The sequence below is a fragment of the Sarcophilus harrisii genome, chromosome 2, assembly GCF_902635505.1.
Source record: "Sarcophilus harrisii chromosome 2, mSarHar1.11, whole genome shotgun sequence".
Classification (NCBI taxonomy): Eukaryota; Metazoa; Chordata; class Mammalia; order Dasyuromorphia; family Dasyuridae; genus Sarcophilus; species Sarcophilus harrisii.
Window position 1 is genome coordinate 379,732,172 of NC_045427.1, and position 16,920 is coordinate 379,749,091.

The following is a 16,920-nucleotide window of genomic DNA, read 5'->3' on the forward strand; positions in this document are numbered from 1 at the left end:
AACAAAAGGGGTGAGAAGTATTTACCTGAAATTTGTTATACAAAAGAGTAATAATGTCCGTTAATGCTCTACTTATTTTTTATTCCAAATTAAAATGAACACTAAAAAGCAATCACAATATTTTCCTTCACTTGTTAATGGATTTGACACAAAAATGAATTTTGGAGGGAGTTAAAAAATAAAGAAGAGATCCTTTCCTTTCACTTGTCACCAAAAAAAGTTCCACAAGAACTTTGAAATGGTACCTTACAATATACAAACTAAAGTAGAGAAGAAAGAAAAATGACAAATATGCCACAAAGCTACAAGAAAACAGGTAGACTAATGGACTTTTGAGGCAGAATCAGAAGAACAATTTATACAATTACCAAAAAAAAACTTTAATTAAAGAACCCTCATCAGCTAGGGGGTACAGTAGATAATGCATAAGTTCAAATCTAGTCTCAAGACACTGTGGATCTTGGACTTCTCTCTGCCTCTGTTTCCTTGCATGTAAAGTGAGGATAATAATAGCATTTATCACCCAGCACTATCGTGAGGACTGAAATGAGATAATATTTGGAAAGGGCTTAGCACGGTGCATAGAACATAGTAGGTACTTAATAAATGCCTGTCTTTTTTTCCCTCCCTTCCCATTTGGATCATCACAATTGAATACCTAAGACTTCAGAAAGCTTATAAAGGAACAGGCTATCCATTCTCCTGACAGAAAATCCTGAACTCAAAAGTATAGACTTATTTTTAGACATGGCCAATAAGAATCTGTTTTGCTTAACTATGCATATCTGTTACACAGGTTTGGTTTTTCTTTCTTTTCCAATAGGAAGGCTGAGCTGGGAAGGAGAAAAGGTGAATTTTTGTACATTTGAAAAAAATTAAATCAAAAAATATACTCTAAAGACTAATGGTTCAATAAAAATGAGTTAACAAGTAAAATGCTTTATAAACCTTAAAGAAGGAGATTACAGATAGCTTTCTCCACTCCAAATGTTCATAATGGACTATCTGTGTCCAAACTGTGGTAGAATGTTCTGAGACTGTATTGGTTTGATCAGCCACAGTAGGACATATTTTGACCCCAATTAATAAATGATATTATTTTGGATATCTTCAAAAACAAAGGACAACTAACAACTAACTAAACAACAAGTATAAATATGTAGATATAGCTATAGACACTAGTTATCATTATTAAATAACTTTATCTTTATAGCAATCTAACTTTTCAAATTAAGTTCAAGATATTTATTAAAATTCAAATTTAATAAAGCTAACTATATCAAATGAAGCTCAGCCATCAGACAATTTTATATATAATTAAGAGAACTGTCCAATGCACACTGGCTTAGTATATCAAATTCTGGAAGGCTAGATGTATTCAGAATATTATAAGATAGCATGTGCCACTTTTAGTGACTTTTTATAAGTAATTAAATTACTGGGATAAATATGTTCCTACAGACACACAATCTATTTTTTTCTATCTTAGAATGAATTTAAGAGTCATAAATGTCAAACTCTAATAACCTGAAAAATATCTTTTAGTCCTGTTTAGAACACAAATGAAAAGAAGGGTGGTTCTTCTCCAAGACAAACTATATACGAAACACACCATATGCTTGCTATTTGCTTTTCAGCAACCTTGTCAAATGTTTTCATCCTGAAGCTTTACTAATTAAACTTAAAAATCTGTTTAAAGTTTTGGAATAAAAATACAATAAAGATTTGAAAAATCCATTCTTCTTTGATCACTTAAGTCATATTTTGACAAGTTCTTCACCTTCCCAGCACAGCCCTCCTTTTAAAGTGCACATGGGTATTTTTATGTCTGCAATGGTTCCTATGAAAAAAACAAAAATATATTTCGTACCACTTCCACTTTATTTTGCTCTCACATTTTGATGAGAAAAAAAAAAAGTTATGATGATTTTTCTTCCTGAGGAAAATCTGGTATAGGCCTTAAGTATTAAGTTTCCTTTAAAATGTTAATGAAAAGAATTTGAAAGCGCTGTCATATTTAATAGCTATTTATTTGACGGAGCCAAACACATTTTACAGCCCTCCATTCCTGCAGGTAATTATGAAATTAAGCACTTCTTTTTAACAAACCCAAGACCAGAAGTTATAATCCTTCACGCATAATAAGGTTGTAAGACTATATGAGCCTTCAATGTTCTAGTCATAACAAAGAACTCAAAAGGAAAAACTCATTATTTCTCTTCATAGTTTTAACTAAGAAGAATTTACAGAGGGGGGAAAAAAAAGTCTCTTTAATAACTATCCACAAAACTCTGTTGAATTTTTGTTTGAAAGCTTTCAAAGTCCCAAACACCAGAATCTTTTAAACTGGCAGTAAATGGAGAGCTGATAAAGTAAAGCAAAGCCCACTCTCCAAGAAGTGGATCAAAGAAGGTTTTTATCTCTCTCTCTCTCTCTCTGTCTCATTCTGTCTCTCTGTCTCTCTCCAGCAAATAAGAAGAGCACAATAAGAGCAAAAACTGATCACCAGAACAAATCTGACAATAGAGAAATGAACATATCAAAAAACATCACCTCAAAGTGACGACGCAGAACTGACAGAGTGGTGTGTTGCCAAGGTGGGTAATTCTTCGCCACATAAATGGTGCAATGAGAAGGCTTCTGGTGTGGCTGCTTGTCAACCTTCTACACGTGGGCAGGAAAAGGGAAAACAATTACTCTTAGTTTAATAAAAATGAAATATCTTATCCACTTCCCTTTTACAGTTAAAGAGACAAATATACAGCATACTTTTTTTTTTTTACAATAGAGATTTTCCAGTACTTTTTTCAAATTAATTATTTTACCTTTCCTTTGGCTGGCATCATATAGTTCTTAAGCCGTAGTCTCAGGTCATGAGCTACTTCCATAAGGTACTGTGAGGAACGTATCAAGACTTCATCAACAGGACCCGCCAGTGGCCATTCAGCTTTCATAATTGAGTCAGGCTTTTATTTTTTAAAGAAAAAAGGTTTAGTGAAATTAGTTAACACCTATCAACCAGAATCTACCATAGTTTCATAGCAAGATTTTCATTAAGGATATGCCTTCAAATCTTATTTTGATTCAACTCAACACACTTCTTCAGACCCTAATCTAAAATATTCTCAAACCACACTATGAAGTTAGACTCTAATGTCTCTAATTGAAGGGCAGTTTTTTTAATGATTGCATTAATGCCCACACACATATGCTCACTTGCAAAGAAAATTATATTGTCTTACTTTACCTAAATCTAATAGCTATTATATAAATTATTATTACATGATTTTATCATATTAATATACCTAATTCTTAATGTATGACTGCTAGGGGTACATAATAATTAACACATTTTACACTGTCCATGTACTGGGGAGAATACCTAGTAAGATTATGCAGCAACCATTAAACCAGTCACCCTATTTAAAACTCTAGTAAAAATAACTAGAAAAAAATTAAGAATAGAAATGCTAATATATACTTGGCATATGCCCTTTTGTATATGCCACAAGTTTTTACAGAAAACAAACAAAATTTGTACAGAAGTTTAATACATATGAATGGTCCATAAAAGCTAGACTATCTGTTTAACCTGTCAGGTAAACCAAACAGTACTAAAAATGATAATTGCCTAAACTTAAAATTTTACTACATGCATGGTTATAGCTACATTAGAGCATATTCTAAAATGGTTAAAAATTAGGTGTTATATGTTTAACACATATTAGATTACTTGTCATCTAGGGGTGGGGGCTGGGGGGAAGTAAGGGAAAAAAATTTGGAACACAAGGTTTTGCAGTGAATGTTAAAAATTATCTATGCATATTTTTTGAAAATAAAAAGCTTTAATAAAAATAAATAAATAAAATATAGTTTAAAAAAAAAAGTACGTGTTAAACACGTATGAATGAGCATAAAAACTTAAAATACTTATGTCTTAAGTGTATAAAAAAAGGTTATATGTCTAAACATTTCAAATCCCAACTTATCAGTACTTATTCTGTTGACTCTGACCCTTATTTGTAAACAACTGATTTTCTTAGTGTTTTTAATGATATACTATTTAATGGGGACAAATCAAAACTTCCTAGTAGATCCTAAATGTATACTTTAAATTATTAAAGTACCTTTCCCAGAAGCATCCAGACATGTTCACATATATGTGGGCAGATTGGAGTCAAGAGGAGAGTCTGAACTTCAATAAACTGGAATACCAGGTCTCTGTGCATTCCTTCTATAGCTAACTCACGATATTTATCTTTTGCTGCCTGAAAGAAGTAAAGTTTACCATAGCAACTGTTAAACACCTTTAAAATAAAAGTCAAACTTCTTTAATTGAAGGCAAAATGGCATTCAATGAATGAATGAAATTTTAAACATTAAAAATCCTTCCATAAGAGATTATTAAATGGGCTTTGCTCATTTTTAAGCCCTATAAATAAATGAACATGAATCTATATAAAAGGGATATGTCAGTTTTATGCTAACTCAGAAGGAAAATATTAAGGTATAAGATGTCTTAATTGTTAAGGCATAAAAGACATATTACAATTTTAACTATCTATTAGATAGTTCTGCTAAATGGTACATAGGAAAGATAAAAGATATCACAGACCAAGATAAAAAGCAATAAATATGATGTATTATTATGCTCAACACTTGACCCATTTAATCACATATCAGAAAGCCAAGTCCTCCAAATAAAGATCAAAGTGATACATTATGAAGCAGCATTTCAAATGAAGCTCCATTTGGTTTTCAGGCACAACTCCCAGACTTAGTGAGATGCTGACACCTAATGGAAAACTCTAGAAAATGCTTGGTTTCAAAATTAATCTTGATAATGTACAAAAACCTGGAAAACTATCTTAACTGTTCCTTACTTGAAAAAGTTTTCAATGAAAGCCTATCTGTTTTTCAGATTTATTCCATCTCTTTATGCTCTAACTTCACCATTATAGACATATCATAAAGATTAATTATTAAAAAATCATAACACATCTGGGAGTTGATACAGATGATAAATTTAATAGAAAACTAACTCCAATTTACCAAATGTGCATTCGAATAAAAGGGGGTCCAGAGAACACACACACACACACACACACACACACACACACACACACATAGATGCAAAGGAAACAACACTTGTAAGTCTATACAATTTAGCTACCAAATGACACATCTATAGAATTTAGCTATAGTAGTAATACCTGAAATTCAAAAAATCCCGTTTTCAAAGCTTCCTTAAACATTATCTTCTCATAATTTTGCTCTGTTTTCACAATTCCTGCATTCATTTCACTATTGAATATTAAATACAAAATGTGATTAAAGGGCACAAAACAATTAGAAGGAACTATTATATGTACTAATAAACAGCAATGTCAAAATACAAACATTACTAATTGTTTAGAAAAAAATAGTATATCTTTTATATTCATTAAAATCTGCTGCCATGTAGTCTCCTGGCAATCTAACCACCCTTAAATCGGGCAGTTTGCCTAATACTATTTATGGCTCCCATTCCTTCAGGATAGTATATGTTGTATTTTTTCCATTTATTTTCACCTTAACTCATGTTATTTCTTTTCTTTTCTTTTTTTTTTTTTTTTGCAATATTTCCTTCCCTCCCTTCCAGTGTTTTAGAGTTAAATTAAACATAACAACTTAATAAAACATGGCAAAGTACAAAATGTTTTGGATCCATATGTTACCTGGCAAAGACTCGATCATTAAAAGTGCTAGCAGGACCACTTCTTAGGCTGTCCCAATTGGCAACCATTTCCTTCACCCACTCCACCCAGGTGTAAAGGCGGAGAATACCTGCATCTGCCATAGCTTCCACAAAATTAGCATCTTCAACAGTGTCACCAGCATCAGCCAGAGCTAGGCGCATTCCTGAAAAAAAATTTGACCAACTATTCAATGAACATTTACTGAATACCTGCTCTGGGTTGAGGGCAAGCTTTACACTAAAAGTTACTTTGCTGGGTTGAGAGTGAAGTAATGGCAGAAATGACCATTGTCTGTATTTTAGTACATAGAAATAGGAAAACTTTTGCATAACAAAAGGTAAAAAAAAGATGAGAAAAAAATTTATTAATTCTTCATTTAAGAAATTTTCGTTCATTGTCACAATGCCTGAGAAAAATTCTTGCTTTTAAGTTTGTACAAATTTATATAGATGGCACAGATAATATATCATCTTAATTAGAGTCCCGCCATTAACAATTATCATGTCTTTTTTAATGGTTTATAATTAAAACAGAGAAGCAGTATGGTAGAATGTATATAAAACCAGTCTCAGAATCAGGAAAACCTGGATTGAGTTTAAGTTATGTCTCTCACTCTCACTGGTTGTAGTTCCTGGGCAAAGTACAAGTTATTTAACCTGTTAGTGCTCTAGGCAACTATCTGAACTGAAGAGAAGGGGCACCTGGCTGTGTGACCCTGGGCAAGTCTTCCCTCAGCAAAAAAAGTAAAAAATAAAAATACTAGCTTCTTTATTTTCAAAATACATGTAAAGCATTTTTAACACTCACCCTTACAAAACCTTGTGTTCCAAATTTTTTTTCCCTACCTTCCCCCCAACTCCTTCCCCTACACAGCAAGTAATACAAAATATGTCAAATATGTATAATTCTTCTATACATATTTTTATATTTATCATGCTACACAAGAAAAGTCAGATTAAAAAAGGAAAAAAATGAGAAAAATAACAACAAAAAAGATGGAAGTACTATACTGCATCCCACACTCAATCCCTATAGTCTTCTCTCTGGGCAGATAGCTCCCTTCATCGCAAATCTATTGGAATTGGCCTGAATCACCTCATTGTTGAAAAGAGCTATCAATACCCATGGATGCCCATTTTGTATAAAGCACTGAAGTAAAAAAGCATGAACATTGAATTAATATGAATGAATGCTAACAGATATCATCCATATTTCATACCATCCTTAAGAAATCAATTTTTAGCTAAATCTGTCCTTAAAATCCTGGTTTTCAAAAAAAAAAAAAAAACAAACAGAAGCATTTTAGAAATTGATGGTATGCATGTGCAAAAATGTTTTTAACAGTCCTTTTTTTAGTGTCAAGAAACTGGAAAATGAGTGGATGCCCATCAGTTGAGGAATGACTAAGTAAGTTATGGTAACTGAATGTAATGGGATATTATTGTTCTATAAGGAATGATGAGCAGGCTGACTTCAGAGAGGTCTGAAGAGACTTACATGATTTGATAATAAGTGAAGTGAGAAGAACCCAGAGAACACTGTACACAGCAACAAGAAGATTAGATGATGATCAATTCTGATGGACGTGGCTCTTTTCAACAATGAGATGATTCTGGCCAGTTCCAATAGACTGTGATGGAGAGAGCCATCTGCATCCAGAAAAAAGACTGTGGGAACTGAATATGGATTGCAGCATAGTATTTTCACTTTTTTTTTGTTATTGTTTGCTTGCTTTTTTCTTCTTTTTTGATCTGATTTTTCTTGTGCAGCATGACAATTGTGGAAATATGTTTAGAAAATTGTACATGTTTAACATATATTGGATTATTCACTGCCCAAAGACAGATAGGGAAGGGAGAAAAATTCAAAATACAAAGTTTTGCAAGGTTGAATGTCGAAAACTATCTCTGCATGTATTTTGAAAATTAAAAGCTATTATTAAAATTTAAAAAAAACAAATAAAGACAACAATGGGGGGGGGGGGGAGAATTGATGGTATAAAAAGATACAAGGATAGGTAATATGAGTAGGTTACCTAAGATGGAAAGAGTGTCTTTAGGCTAATACAAACACATACACACACATAGTACTGGAACCCTCACTTTATAGCATATGTATATGTATATATGTGTGTGGTGTGTGTGTGTATAGCATGTGTGGATATAATATAGATATAACATGTATGTATATATGCATGCATGCACACACATAGATACACATGCATGTTATCTGTGCGTGGATAGAAACATAGGCATTATAGATATGGGAAAGAGGGACTGAGAGACAGACACAGAAAGTAAGTGAGAGAGAGACAGACAGACAGACAGACAGACACAACTCTGATAGAAGAGCTCTATTTATTGTATTTCGATTCAATCTAGACAATAGGCATTCCATATCCCCTTGTTTTTTCCTATGAATAGGTAAATCATACTCTTCTGTCATTCATGGATGAAATCACAAAAAATTCATTCACTAATATTAGTGAAGTCTGGAGTATTTCACTGTCTATAACGAACCCTCCTAAATGGACATTCTGAATAAGTGGAGTGGAAAATACTTTGTTGAGCAAACATTTACTGCTTCATGTCCCATTTGATATTGATATTCTAGGAATCAACAAACAAGTTGTTATTTGTATCAAAAAACTGTGTACAATTTTGACATATGTATGAGAGAAACCTTGTTGGAGAAGCCTTTAAAGTTGTGATATGCTCTAATGAATCAAAGACTTTTAGTAGGGAAAAAAAAGCAATGGGAAGAAAAAACTAGTTTAAAGAAAATGTGGTAAGGGACTCCAATAAGCAATGTCATACCAAAGGAATTTAGGGAGGAAACAATCAAAAAGACATAAGATTAAAAGGACTTACTTTTTTTTTTTTTTAAATCTACAGAGAAGAAAACAAAAAGAACAGAGAGAAGCACAGACAAGCAGAAAAGTTTTAGAAACTATTGGCCAAATTCATTATATACTTTTTTTAAAAGCAAAGGAAGGGGGCAACTAGCTGGCACAGTGAATAGAGAACTGGCTTTGGAATCAGGAAGACATGAGTTCAAATATAGTCTTAGATATTTGACACTTACTAGTTATGTAACACTGGGAGTCACTTAACCCTGATTGCCTACTAAAAAAACACAAAAAATCTAAGGTGTACATTCACTCACTAACTATCTTTAAGAGATCATAACTTTAAAGTACAATCTGTTATTATATATACATGGTAATTCATTTGATTTGGTTTTCATTAAATTCAAAATAAAAATAATAAAACAATGAGAATAACTCTTACCATCGGCTGAAAACTTGTCAATAGCTTGGGTCAGGGTGAGAAAGTTGCCTGTGGATTTAGACATCTGAAATGAAAAACAGACAAGCACTGGCTAATGAGTCAATATGCTAGAGGTCCTAAAACTGGTTCTAGGGTAGCATTGCTTAATTGCTTTTTCAAACTATATTTTGTACAGAAGGGAAGTTTGATGAGAAATGCCTTATAATAAAACAAAATGTAGAAATAATAAATAGTATTGATATTTTGGGGGGGTTTTCTTAGCAAAGATACTAAAGTAGTTTGCCATTTCCTTCTCCCACTCATTTTACAGATAAGGAAACTGAGGCAAATAGGGTTTTTAAAAAATCTTTTAAAAAATACGACTCTTTCTGAAGCTAAGCCCAGTACTCTATTTCCTTTGCCACCTAACTGCCCTGCATTGAATAGATAACATAGTCCTAAAAAGGAAACCACCTCCACCAATGCATTCCAGCAACTACTGGGTAACTAATAGTAAAGTTATCTAAAATATTAAGAGGTTAAGATCGGGCCATGGGTCATTTAGGTAACAGGTGTCAGAAATGAGATGTATTCAATTTTTAATGACTGCTTGTCCATCACTAGGAATGGAAAATAGCATTTTTTTCATACCTAAAATTTTATCTTTAAATATATCTAAATTATCTAAAATTTAGGGAAATTTCACATACAAATCTAAACACAAAAATAAAGGCATGATGTTTTCTTCCTTAATAGGTTTTTCTTTCTTTAAAAGGTTTTTTGGATACAAAAGATCTTTAGCTATGACTCTGCTAAGCACAATTTGAATCATTCTTTTCTTTGTTATCCTAATAATAAGAATTATATGTGTAATATTCTCCACATTTCTCCTCAACAATTTCTATTCTCTGTGAGAAAACAGGGACACTGATACATTGTTGGTGGAATTGTGAACACATCCAGCCATTCTGAAGAGCAATTTGGAATTATGCCCAAAAAGTTATCAAACTGTGCATACCCTTTGATCCAACAGTGTCTCTACTGGGCTTATACCCCAAAGAGATACTAAAAAAGGGAAAGGGACCTGTATGTGCCAAAATGTTTGTGGCAGCCCTGTTTGTAGTGGCCAGAAGCTGGAAAATGAATGGATCAATTGGAGAATGGTTGAGTAAATTGTGGTATATGAATGTTATGGAATATTATTGTTCTGTAAGAAATGACCAGCATGACGAATACAGAGAGGCTTGGAGAGACTTACACGAACAGATGCTGAGTGAAATGAGCAGAACCAGGAGATCATTATATACCTCAACAGCGATACTGTATGAGGATGTATTCTGATGAAAGTGGATTTCTTCAACAAAGACAAGATCTAACTTAGTTTCAATTGATCAAGGATGGACAGAAGCAGCTACACCCAAAGAAAGAACACTAGGAATGAATGTAAACTGCTTGCATTTTTGTTCTTCTTCCCAGGTTATTTATACCTTCTGAATCCAATTCTCCCTGAGCAACAAGAAAACTGGTTCTGCACACATATATTGTATCCAAGATCTACTGTAATCTATTTAACATGTATAGGACTGCTTGCCATCTTTGGGGAGAGGATGGAGGGAGGGAAGGGAAAAATCAGAACAGAAGTGAGTGCAAGGGATAATGTTGTTAAAAAATTACCCTGGCATGGGTTCTGTCAATAGAAAGTTATTTAATTAAATAAATTAATTAATTAATTAAAAAAAAATTTCTATTCTCTACCCCACTAACTCATTTTTAAAGATAATTTAATCTATGTTGTATCTTTGCCTTAACTATTTTAATAAAAACGTTTAAAATTTATATTTCAGACTATTTAAAGCCCAAAGGACCAATTTTGTAAAGAATAAAAAAAATATATATCTAAAATAGAAAATATATTAGCCACACAATCTTAAATCAGGAGTTCCTTATACTTACCTTCTCAGAATTCAGGAGAAGGTGTCCATTTGCTCTCACTGCTTTTGGCCATTTATCACTGCATTTAAGGAACATTGTTACGTCGTTGTTGTTTTTTTAAGAAGATAATAGTTTTGATTTGAAATCTTAGGAAAATGGAGGCCTCAAACACTTAAATGAAAAGTACCTATGAGTTTCCAATTCCTTTAAAATAACTTTAATACAATTCAGAAGATGAGACTAGTGAAACAGACTCAGAATATTATATTCATTTGAAATCTTACACAAGTTTCCTTATTTATCTTGAAAATCTACATTACTGGCCTGTTATGTTTGAACAAAGAAAACTAATTTTGTTCAGAAGACAAAATCACAAGCAAATTTATTATGACTAGCTAAAAACAGTAGCAGGGGACATCATTAAGAGTTGAGTAGGCAAAGAATAGAGTTCTTGTCTTAGGCCTAATGTTAATTATATCTTTAAAATCTGAGTTCTAGTTCTAGTGGTTACATGACTTTGGGTCAATCATTTCTCTATGCCTCAATTTCTTCAACTGAAAAACAAGAAGTGAGACCAAATGACCTCTAATGTCCCTTCTAGTGCTAATGATCAAAATTCTATGAATTCTTCTAATACTGTCTCAAAAATTCCTTTTGATTCTATAATTAGCAAAGTCAAACAAATAACCCAAAAGACCAAGTCAATCACTGGCATAATAGTGATCTATCCTAAAAGTGACTTTCATTGTGATTTTAGATATATGTACAAGAAACAAAATTCTTAACTTTGTATTTTTGAGATAAAAAATTATTTAAGTGGCAAACATAACCATATTTTGGTTTGATTATTAACTGACTATATTCTCAGATAATTAAGACAAAAAGATGGAAACACTTTTCTATGCTAACATGCAACTATCATGTAGTTAAGAAAATGATCTTGTACCAGTAAAAAATCTCTCAATGAGTAGTACTCATTATTATTCAATATATCACTTGAAAACATATTTCTCCATCTTAAAAGAGTATGATTATTTCATGTTTCTAAAGGGCTGTATGAGGACAAATATTGATATTGCAAACAAAAACATGAAAGTCAATCTTTGTTCTAGACAGTCCACAAATTTCAACTTTCAAATAGAATTTTTAAAATATGGAAGAATCAAAGTCTTTATTGACAAATCCAAAGTACACCTAAATGTAAAGGCAGGTCATCCAGAGCTCACCAACAAAACAACTAGATCACAAATCATTTTAACTGACTAACTTTATGAAATTTTCCTTGCTACCAAACAACACCAAGCCTTTATAGTCCTCACCTTTGTCCTGGCCACATGGCCACATGATTATAGAGATAGTATGAAAGATGATTTGGAACAAGATCCTTGCCAGACACTCGAAGATCCACTGGATACCAGAACTCAAACTCGTCCTTCAATTTATCTAATTTTTCCTTTGGGATCTGGGTTTTAGGAAATGGAGCCTCCTTGAAGAAAATATAATCCCAAACTTCCTTGGTCATCGCTTGTGCTCTACAGAATAACAATTGTACTTTGGTAAGGACATCCTGGAAACTTTTCAAGCAACTAAAAAAGTGAAGAACTTTGTTGTTGTTGTTAAGGTAAATGGAGTTAAATGACTTGCCCAGGGTCACACAGCTAGGAAATGTTAAGTGTCTGAGACCAAATTTGAACTCAGATCCTACTGACTTCAGGGGGGGTGCTCTATCCACTGCGCCACCTAGCTTCCCCGAAAGTGAAGAATTTTTAAGTAGAAAATTATGAAAGAAAAACATTGCAGAAGTATGTAAAATATAATTTCAAGGAAACAATTCAATGGAAGCATGAAATAGGAGTTTCTATTTCAGTGTAGATGAAACAAATAAATGTGGGAAATGTCCCCATAATAGTTTAAGAACAGAAGAAAATAAATAAAAGGCTATTTTTTTCTTTTTCCTCATTCTAATAATAAAAAAACAAAAATATCATCTCAAAAATATTAAATGAAACTTGTGCTCCAGATTTTTTTTTTTTTTGCAGGGACCATGGAGGAAAACAGACCTATAGCTACACTGATATAAAAAAACTCCCTCTAACAATGCAGGTATCTTCTCTGCAATTTATAATCTAGAAAGTTGATTGGGAAACTCAGAGGTTAAATAATTTGCCAGGGTCACAGAATTAGTGTGTGAAAGTTAGTTCTTAAACCCAGGTCTTTCTGACTTCAACACCAACTCTCTACTCACTGCACATGCTGCTTTTCTGGTCATATGTGGTTTTGTTAAATAATTGATTTTACAAAATAATACTTTAGTATCAATTCAATAAACTTTGTCAGGGATGATGGCACATGCTTGTAATCCCTGCTAGTGAGGGAAGCTGAGGCTAATCTATCAACTGATCTGGAAATTTCTAAGCTGACAAAGGTCAATTGGGTGTCCTTGAGAAGTTGCGCATCAAAATGTTGAGCCCCAAAAAAAGGGACTACCATGCTGTCAAAGAAAGAACAAAACAGCTCAGGTTGAAAATAATAAAGTCAAAGCTTTCATGCCTAATAGTTGTGGGATCAGGCCCATGTATAGTATCACTTAAATAAGAAAGTGAAATCCAGTCTCAAAACAAAAGTATATTTTAAAACTTTGACTATTAAAAATATTATATTTACTAATACATACAAATAACATTCCCTGTTCCCAGCTGACCAGGGACTAGCTAACTAACCTGATGCCTAATGGAGATTCTTCCTGCCCACGCAAGTTGCCCCCTTGCAGTAAGTGTGCAACTGTGTAATACGCCATATAAATGGTAGAATCAGAGAGCGATTCAATCAGCCATTGTTCATCCCAAGGCAAGCGAGTACCTAAAAGAGGAACAAAGAAGAAATAATAATCCAAGGCTAAGTAACCAAGAAAAACCAGAATATCTTGAATATTCTTTTAAATAAAGAAGTTCCAAGTGAGAAAAACAAGGTGGAAAAGTGCTTTGGGAGTCTTTTTCCATATGAACATTAGTTCATGAAAGCCAAGTTACAATTGAGGGAATTAAATAGGAGGCCCAATTGCTGGAATTACATACTGTCAGTATAATAATTGGTGGCAGAACTAGTAAGTGAATTCCAATTATCTGTATCTTTGGAAAAACTATGGATCAAAAGGAGAACTGTATAAAATACCTACCTAAACCATATGTTCTTGAGCAAGCATGTTCCTGTAGCCAACCTAAAGTAGCTTCGAAATTCCTCCTGGTCTCATCACAGAAGCTAAGTAAAATAAATCAGGAAACTGTGTCTCTTCACTTTTAAGCCCTTCCTCCCTCCATCCCTTCTCTCCCCTCCTTTTTTCCATCTTCATATATTTTCTTTCACAACTTACGTCTCTAAATCTCGCAAACACTGGGAGGTCTGTTTTTTCCAGGTTTCCTCACCATAGTCCAAGTACCTGCAAGCAGGTAAATTGATTTTAGGAGAAGGTTATCAGTGGGATCATCCCAGGGACTAAATGATGTTTCTTCATTCTTGAAAGAACTCACCACTGGTCGCAAAGAGCCACAACACATTCATCAGAAGATCTAGAAATTACTTGTTTCTCTGGCTCCATGTAAATAAGTGCTTCCCCCTGAGAAAAAAAAGATAACTCAACCAAAAAGTATGTATGGGCTATCACTTTGAAGTTAGAATTCTTCCTCAGAACACACAAAATTCAGTTTTCTCTAAAACTGTTTAGTCATTTTCGATATGATTTCCATTATGCAGCCCTCTTTACAGGAAGGGGATATCACCTCACAATTCGGGTTTAAAAACAACCAAAAATCTAAAACAAGCATCTTACAGATCATTTGTTCTTTTCTTTCTCTCCCTATTCCTTGGACATTCCTTTATCAGCTCAAAATGAAATAAGAATAGTTTTCTCCAATCCCTTGGCTTGGAAGATTATGATTCCTATTATAGCTGTGAAGCACATATACATTTCTTATCCAGGATTTAATCCCCAAGAGCACTCAAAGCAAAGGAATCTTCATCTCAGTTGATCCTCTCCAAAGAAGAGTAGAAAGAAAACAAGAGATTAAATGCATGGACCTACCGCTGTAAAAGCTTAAAGCAAGCTAAGTAAAAACCTCTCTAACAGCTGCTCAAAGATTAGGATATGTCTAAAATCTATTTTCTAGAGGCTATATCTGTGATAAAGAATGTCCATTAAAGGCTTGGTTATGTGCTTTCCCACCAAATACAAAGTCTTACATAAGTATTCTGTCCACAGACTGATTTGGTCAGGGCATGTTTTTTTTTTTAATTAAAATTCAATGCTGCAACTCACACACATTTTCTGCTCAAAATTCATACTGCAATTTATACAGAAAAGAAAATATAAAGAGGGAAAAATGAAGAAGTACTTGGGGAGGGAAAAGGGAGCGATGAGGGAAGAGAGGTTTACTGATCTACAAATATCTAAAATGGCCGCCACTGTAGGAGGAGCCATTTTAAGGTTTCTATGTATATAACACAGTATGGGTATGACTAGCATTATCATTATAGGCTTCTGACATTTCACTAATTTTCCAACTAGATCAACAATTATCCCCCAGTAAATACATATGACTTTAGCATGACTTTATGGCCTACTTCAGAAATCTTCATTAATTACACACAACATAAGAAAACAGTTATAACGTAGCTAAACAAAGCTTGCCAGGATAACTTCTTGCTTACATTGTCAATCATCTTTTTCTGAATAGTTTTCTTGACATCTTGGACCTTCTGCCCTTTGAATCCATCCACTAACATTATCTAAAGAAAAGAAAAAAAGAAAACAAAAGTTAATTTATAAAAGTTAATTATCCTTCTCAGATTCCCTCTTTCAAAAACTGGGATTTTGTAATCCATGTAACATATCAAAAAGCTCATTTTATTTCAATTCATCACTAACAAATTATATTTTTTGATCTGTTTCACAACTTTTAATCTGCCAGATAGATATAAGCAGATCATAACCAATAATAATTTACATATAAAAAGAGACATAAAAGACATTACTGAGAACATGCATGACCTCAAAAGGAATTAGGCTGCTCATATATTTAAAGTGGAAGAGAACAGATGTAGAAAGGGCTGAAACTCTTGAGTCGTTGCACTGTTCAAGCACTTAGGGCTAATTACTGATTGGACAACACTCTATGGGCATATGCTTGGAAAATGGTCCTTCCCACTATCCTGTGCTGGCTCAATGATTGGTGTATACAGAGGATTGTAGAAGGGACTACGGGGTGGAGTAAGACGAGCCAGAGTCACTTTGGCCATAGACGCCGTCGGAAAGATTCTGCTTCCATCCTGTTCAATCCTGCATCTAAAGACCAAGAATAAAAACTAAGGACTTTTGCTTATCCTGACTCCAACAGATCCTGGGGTGTCCTGGGTGTTAGCATGGTCATCACAAACAGATGGCCCACAAATTCCCTACCCCATAAATTATTCAAGTTAATTTATTCAAGTTAAGTTCAAAGAATAACATTATTCAAGATAATGATAAGAATGAGATATGATATAATCTTAGTTAAGTTAAATATTCTAACAATGTCCTTCTATTTACTCACAAAGTCACCACTATTAATCAGCCCTTAGCATCTCTCATTTGGACTATTATAATCTCTTCCCAATCAGTCTCCCTGACTCAAGAATTTGCTCTTCATACAATTGGCAAATTGCTATGCCTAAAGTACGAGTCCAGCTATGTCACTTCCCTGTTTAAAAAGCTTCTGTGGCTCCCAATTCAATTATTTTTCAATCACTTATCTCTCTCTACATGTTATTTCTACAGATAGGATGTAAGTGTTAGAGAGCAGGACCTAGATTTTTGATATTATGATTGAGATTTCTACCCTGGCTCTGCCACTTATTAGTGATGTTGAGCAAATTCCTCTACCTACAGGTCATGGCTTCCTCATATGAAAAAAAGATGTAATGCTTTAAATGATTTCTAAGGTCCCTTC

The 16,920-nt window shown here is 33.4% G+C and overlaps 1 protein-coding gene across 1 annotated transcript in view; it reads right to left on the bottom strand.

The window, feature by feature from the left end:
- The window catches only part of LARS1 (leucyl-tRNA synthetase 1), a 50,035-nt gene that overhangs the window by 13,984 nt on the left and 19,131 nt on the right, over nt 1-16,920 (bottom strand). The window contains exons 15-27 of the mRNA XM_012551809.2: nt 15,644-15,721; nt 14,467-14,552; nt 14,310-14,375; nt 14,115-14,197; nt 13,660-13,798; nt 12,259-12,471; nt 10,961-11,018; nt 9,029-9,092; nt 5,718-5,901; nt 5,214-5,304; nt 4,128-4,268; nt 2,826-2,966; nt 2,554-2,664 (exon numbers count right to left, since the gene is read on the bottom strand). Coding sequence (XP_012407263.1) covers nt 2,554-2,664; nt 2,826-2,966; nt 4,128-4,268; nt 5,214-5,304; nt 5,718-5,901; nt 9,029-9,092; nt 10,961-11,018; nt 12,259-12,471; nt 13,660-13,798; nt 14,115-14,197; nt 14,310-14,375; nt 14,467-14,552; nt 15,644-15,721 — 1,455 coding nt within the window. The remainder of the gene's footprint in view (nt 1-2,553; nt 2,665-2,825; nt 2,967-4,127; nt 4,269-5,213; nt 5,305-5,717; nt 5,902-9,028; nt 9,093-10,960; nt 11,019-12,258; nt 12,472-13,659; nt 13,799-14,114; nt 14,198-14,309; nt 14,376-14,466; nt 14,553-15,643; nt 15,722-16,920) is intronic.